General features: G+C 39.7%; 1 protein-coding gene across 1 annotated transcript in view; it reads left to right on the top strand.

Annotated features, from left to right (window-relative positions):
• Positions 1 to 5,416: 5,416 nt before the first annotated feature.
• Positions 5,417 to 6,962, top strand: part of Plet1 (placenta expressed transcript 1) — a 10,300-nt gene continuing 8,754 nt past the window's right edge. Inside the window, exon 1 of the mRNA XM_012512721.2 lies at positions 5,417 to 5,663. Within this exon, the coding sequence (XP_012368175.1) occupies positions 5,480 to 5,663 (184 nt within the window). The 5' untranslated portion in view covers positions 5,417 to 5,479. The remainder of the gene's footprint in view (positions 5,664 to 6,962) is intronic.

Genomic DNA, 6,962 nt, shown 5'->3' with positions numbered 1-6,962 from the left:
AGACACTGGCTGGTGTAGCTCAGTGACAGCACTTTGCTCAAGGGCCATCTACCCCCAATTGTCAACAAAAGCTCAAATTGGTTAAACACCCTCCAAACTCCAGGATTCTCAATGAATCTAATACTAATGTCCTTCATATCCCTTCTATGGCCTCAACTTGCCTGCCCTGCAAGTTATATAAATAATAATTTTTGAGATTATTCACATCCCACAAAATTCAACTCAGTGGCTTTGGTATAAATCATTATGACCCTTATTTATGTTCTAATGGCACACAAGGTTATAATGGCATCAGTTACCTATTTCCACCCCCAAAAGGGACCCTGAACAAATTAGCAGTCACCTCCCTCCTAGCCCTTCCTGGAGTTCTGACAGTCACCTATGCACCCATAGCTTTGCCTACTCTGCATATTCCATGTAAATGAAATCAAATGCTGTGCAATCTTTGTGTCTGGCTTTTTTCACTTAGCATAATGTTTTTAAGACTCACGTATATGGGAGCATGTATCCATGCTTCATTTTTATAGCAGCCCATTGTAGAGGCCGACTATGTTTCATTTAGCTTTTTGAAGAAACGCCAAATTTCATGACAATAGATACGTAGGTTGTTTCCACTTTGGGGCTCTCATGAATAATGCTTCCACATTCATGTAGAAGTATTTGTATGGACTTGTGTTTAATTTTTTTTATGTATATACCCAGGAGTAGAGTTTCTGGGCCACATAGTAGTATCTCTGTTTAACTTTGTTTATTTTTACTTTTTCAGGACTGGGGATGGAACCCAAAGACCTCACACTGAGCTCTATTACCAGCCTTGTTTTTAAAAAGCTATGTTTACTTTAAGACAAGGTCTAGCAAGGTCACTAAGTTATCCAAGCTAAACTCAAACTTGTGACCCTCCCGCCTCAGCCTCTCGGAGTGCTAGGATTACAATCATGTGCTGCAACATCAGGCTCGAATTTAACTTTTCTAAATGCTAAATTGTTTTCCAAAGAGGCTACATCATCCTCCATTTCCACCGGCAGTATATGAGTGTTCCAACAGCTCCATAACCTTACCAACACTTGTGACCACGTGTCACCGGAGGAAAGTCATGATAGTGTCTGTAGAGTGGGTTCTCGATGTAATTTTAATTTGCATTTTCCTCATGACTAATGACGTTAAATATCTTTTCATGCACTTATGGGTTATTTCTATAACCATTGGAGAAAGTATCCAATTTAATTAGGATTTTTTAATTTAATTCTGTCCATTTAATTAGTATATTTATCTTTCATTGTTGAGCTGCCAAGTATTCATATGTAGACATTTTATTTTTCATAGTACCCTTTGAAGAACAAAAGCTTTTAGTTTTTATGAAGATTTATCCTTCATGAACATTTATCTTTTTTTCTTTAAGCATCATATCTAATAAATCATTGCCTAAATAAAGGTCATAATGATTTATACCTATTTTTTTAAAAGAGTTTTATAGTTTTACATTTAAGCCCTTGGTCCATCTGGACTGTTTTTGTTTTTGTTTGTTTGTTTGTTTTCAGTACTAGGAATAAGGCCCAGGATCTTTCCAATAACCTACTTTCCCAGCCCTTTTTCTTTCTGATTTTGAGACAGAGTCTAAGCAACTGAGTCTCCCCATCCTGCCCCATGAGCTTATCTCAAACTTGCAATCCCTTTGCCTCAGCTTCCTAGTGTACTGGGCTTACAGTTTAGACAACCATACCCAGTTTGGAGTTAATTTTTATGTATGGTATGATATAGGGGTACAAATTCATCCTTTTACATGTAGATATCTAGTTGTCCCAAAAAGAGACTGTTTTTTCTGTCATTGAGTTGTCTCAATCCCCTTGTCAAAAATCAGTTGGTCATAAATATATTGGTTTACTTCTGAACTTTTGATTCTACTCCATTGATATATACACCTATATCTACACCAGTACCACACTGTCTTGATGACTGTAGCTTTGTAGTATGCTTTAAAATTGGCAAAATAAGATAGTTATACAGCCATTTTCTCTTAGTTCATTAAACAGAAAATTTTGTGCTAATATTGTATAAATAAGATATCATGTCTATATCTTCTACTCTGAATAACTAATAGGAAAACAGCAATAGGCAATTTATCAAATACTGCAACAGTCTTACTAACCCGTTTGGAAACTCCATTTCATTGTTATGTTCATCTTTTTTTCTCTTTAAAATAAAATAAAACTGGGAAGTGTGAGTACGCTAACTTAGTTGCATTTTTCCAGGATAATGTTTTTAGTTTCCTGCTAGTCTTTAATGCGAGTCTTGCAATTCTTACTTAATTTATCTAAGTGAACAACTTAATGTTCAATGATAGTTTCTCCTACCAAGCTGCTATTGAATACTACTGATTTTTCTTTTTCAGATATTGGATTTTTAACTGCAGGATTCTGTATGTGTGTGTGTGTGTGTGTGTGTGTGTGTGTATGTCTGGCTCAGCCTGCTTTGGGGGCGGGGCTGGTACAGCATGTGGTGCGGGGGATCAAACCTTGGTTCCTGTGTTTTGCCTAAGCTTGCCTAAGCAGGCACTTTAGACTGCTGAGCTATCTCGCTGGCCCTCTTTGACATATTTTAAATTTGAATTAATTTCAATGTATATTAAGTCTAATAACTAGGTTTTCTCAGGGATAGTTTCAGTTGACTTAGAGTTCATTATTCTGTTCATTCTGTATGGGCTACACATCCTTGTCAGATATATAGATATACATATATATCATACAATCATATTCATTAATTTTTTATTAATACGTTTTTGCCATACATGGTTCTCACATCCATCATAGGGAATTTGTATGTGTACATACCATGTCTTACTTATTTTTCCCCATTCCCCTCCCATCCCTTCCACCCTTCTACCCCTCCTCATTTACAGAAGCTTTGCTTCCATTCTTCCCCTTCATTCTTTGTTTCTTACCCCTTGCCCTTGCTTCCTTTGCTTTCCCACTGTAGCATGCCCTTCCAGCCTCCCCTCATCCGTCCTCCATTTTGCTCCTTGTTTACCCTTAGAGTTTCCCACACCAGAGAATCAATATGGTATCTAAACATATGAGTTTTATTTCACTTAAAAATATGATCTCAAGCTATTTCCATTTATCAACAAATGACTCAAATTTATCCTTCTTTATGGCAGAGTAGTACTCCACTGCACATAAATCACACATTTTCTTTACCTATTCATCTGTTGTTTCTAAGATTTAGCGATTAAAATTGTACTATTATAAATGTGGATGCATATATCAGTGGTTATGATGCTTTTAACTCTTTGGGGAAGATTTCTAAAAGGGAAATAGTTGAGTGAAATGGCACCTCTAGTTTTAGTTTTTAAAGGGACCTCAGTACTGATTTACAGAGTGGTTATTTCAGTCTCCACTCTTATCAGCAGGTTCTCTTTGCCCCCACAGACTTGCTAGTATTTGTTACTGATTGATTTCTTGATGGTAGCCATTCTTTCTGGAATGAGATGGAATCTTAATACTGTTTTAATTTGCATTGCTCAAATGACTGTAATATATATTTTTGCATGCCAAATACTCTGTCTCCCCAAGCCCATTTTATATTTTTTGTTGAAAATTAAACATTTTAAAAATATAATACAGCAACTCCAGACACCAGGTTCCTCTCCTCTCCTCTCCCTGAGCTTGTTCCTGTTGCTTTGTCATCGTTGTCACTGCTGCTACTGCTACTTGTCTGTTGGATAGCTTCGGTGAGTTACCTCTGTAAAGCCTGTATGCTTTATCATGGGTGGGCTCTGTTCAGCTAATTTAGTGATCAGCTAAAGAATAGACAGAAACTTCCCTAAATGTCTGACACCAGTAACTCTCCCACCAGCAACCTTTGCCAAGGGCTTCTCCATCTTTGACTGTGGCTTCATCAGGTAGGTAGTTTACAAGTCTGACTTCACCTTCCATCCCTGCTTATGTAGAGACTCAAAGTCAGCCAAAAGTGAGAAACTACAGCCTTCCTGGGTCTTTTCTGAGCACATGCGTAGTTCTGATCAGGCACAGGGCCTTCTAGGTTCCCAGGAATTTGTACAAGGCTTTCAGTCTTCTACAAACATTTCATACCCCAACTTTTGTCTTTTGATCTTTTTGAGATAGGGTCTCACAACATAGTTCAGACTAGCACTGAACTCACTACAGAGCCTAAATGACCTCCAACTTGCAGCAATCCTCCTTCTTCAGCCTCCTGAGTGCTGGAATTACAGGCATGGGCCAGCATGCCTGATTTTCTTTTGATTTCAAATTCAGCTTTTTGTTACTCCCTACTGGAATTGCTGCCTTAGAGAACTGCAATATTTAAAAATTCCCCCTGATTTTTTTTGGGGGGACGGGGGCTGGGCGGGGTTGACAGAGAAAATTCTGAGTCAGATCAAATAAAACCAAGCTCTGAGAATGAAGCTTTAAAGGCAATCTCCAGACCAGTCACACTGTAACAGTTTCCTGCCAGTGAGGTTTTTTAGAAAGTGTCACATCAACGTTGGCTCCTTGTAGTGGCTGGTCTTCACAGCTTACCAAAGCTGCAAGCTGGTTTCCGAGGCGACCATGGAGATGGGGGAGGGGTGGCACAGGGCAAGATGAACCACTGCAATGTTCAATGCCATTCAACAATTTTTCTGAAGTACGTATTTCCTGATTGGTGTAAGCCTTTGATTAATTTGCAGAGTCCTGAAAAGGTTTATTTTGACCATGTTGGCCAGGGTTCTTGTTGTTTGTATGCAAGAGTAGAGTTTTCACCCCATTGTCCTGTAAGTGCTGAAGGAACACTCATAGGTGTTACTTTGATTCAATCCTACAACTTACTGCTTTTCTCCTTTAGTAAGTAAATTACAAAAGCCAAAAGGCAGATATAAAAAAAAAAAACTATTTTCTACAAGTTTTCTTGTACTACAGTGCTGTGTACAAGGTGGACCTAAGATGTTTCCTTCCAAAGAAATCATTATAAATCCAGATGCAGTCCTTCTAGGTCTATGCTGGTCATGAAGCAAAAGGGCTGAGGAAACGTATGTGATATTCTAAAAAATGACAGTTTCTATACCTGAGTTTCCTACAGAGAAAAGAACAGAGCTTCCAAACAGCAGGTATGTGATAAGTACTCAGGCCTAATTTCTCTTCAGCTGGCATTTGCCATGTCTCAGCGGCTCTCCTCAAATAGCAAAGGCTGAGATGACTGATATGCAAAACAAAAGTATCATCTGTACATTCCCCAAACTGAAATAGGTAGAGGATCACCGGTGACAGGTAACTAGTGGCTGATGATTCACCCGTGGTGGATGTCTTGAACCAATTCCAAAAGGCTCTGTGTTTCTAGGAGGGGCGGGAAGAAGATTTGCATTTGTGACCTCATGCAGAGGCTCCCGCTTCAGAGCATATAAGGAGAAGGAGATTCTCTGGAGGAGCGTTGGCTGTGGTCAGTCTCACCAGCGTTAGACTCCTCGCTTTCCAAACAGCTCCAGACCATGGCTGGCCTCCGTTCTGTGTTTCTACCTCTGGGGCTATTCCTGTACCTCAAACTACACCTTTCTTCTGCCAACTTTACAAATTACAGCAACAACTGTACAGTCTTTGATAAGGTCTTCACCACCAAAATCCCAGGAATTGAGGTCAAGACAGAAGATTTTCAGGGCAACACGATCTACACAAGTGAGTATAAGCCATTCTTCCTGTCGTCTTTTGATCTCTAGGGGGTGTGAACCAGAGTTTCAGAATCTATTCCCCCTTCCAGCTCTCAGTTCCGTAGCATATGTGTTTCTGAGTCAGACAGGAGGTGAGGGAAGAAAGAAAAAGGAGAGTATGTGTGAGATTGGGTTGAGGGGACTATTTTTGCTTATTCTCTGCAAAAATAGAAGGCAAAAGGTTGCAATACCTGGAGTAAATGAACCTCAGCAAGAGCAATTCTCTGACTTCACTAAAGTGAGCTAGTACTTGCACCACACATACAGCCTTCCACACCCACTGATGAAACTATGCCACGTAAATGAATCTAGAGACTGCACAGCTCCAGGAGGTCCTTACTGTTTGCATATTTTCTGTGTGAGTGAAAACTCCAAGGACCCAGACAGCAGGGAAAACATCACTATTCCATCTTCAGTATGAGAAGCCCAAAGCCAAGAAAAATTAAATGACTTACACAAGGCTTCACTGATAGTAAGTGGCAGAACCGGCTTTTTTCATTCTTAATCCAAAACTTTTCTTAGGAATGTCTAGGAAGCATGGTATCAAGTCCTCTTTGGAGACCTACCAACCTACAGACCAAGGGTTATCCTTTCTGATTGATTTCTTCACAGCAACATTTGCTCTATATGTGTGAAAGCCTTTAATGTTTGTATTCACCTTCCAGGTAGATCTCTTTATGGTTCCTGTTTTGTAGATCTCCAAGAGGCACAAATGTTAAGAAACGTATGCAGGTTACACAGCCACTGCATTGTGAAACCGAGATAGGAAGCAGCATTCCAGTGTCAGTGACCTTGCCCTCAGAGCAAGCTCTTGACTATAGATAATAATAAGCGCCAACATTTCCTATTGTGTCCTGAGTACTGTTCTTGGCAAATGCTATTATATTCCCTTTTTATAGAGCTGTGGCATAGAGAAGTTAAAATTTTACTCAAGATCTTTAGAGTGCAATGGCACTAATATCTAAAGATAACAGCCAAGACTTGTCCTGCTTCAGATCCTGGCTTCTTCAAAGACTAAGCAAATTTTGCAAAGACCACCAGGGGGATAGCCACAGTCAGAGCCTACAGGCTCCCAGACATCACGAATAGCAGCCTGGCATGTCTCCACATATCCTGGCTTGTCTTTGCTTTCAATCTTTTCTTAGGACTATCACTAATGCTTCTGTTATGACAGGGCTGATGATGCCCTACTCCCTCACCCTCAGGCAGTGGCTCTTGTTCTACCAGGGCAGGAAAGACGATCTTGTCATTCAAGATGGGTTAAAAA

The sequence above is a fragment of the Octodon degus genome, unplaced genomic scaffold (genome assembly GCF_000260255.1).
Source record: "Octodon degus isolate 3935 unplaced genomic scaffold, OctDeg1.0 scaffold00266, whole genome shotgun sequence".
NCBI lineage: Eukaryota > Metazoa > Chordata > Mammalia > Rodentia > Octodontidae > Octodon > Octodon degus.
This window is presented reverse-complemented; position numbering and strand designations above follow the sequence as displayed.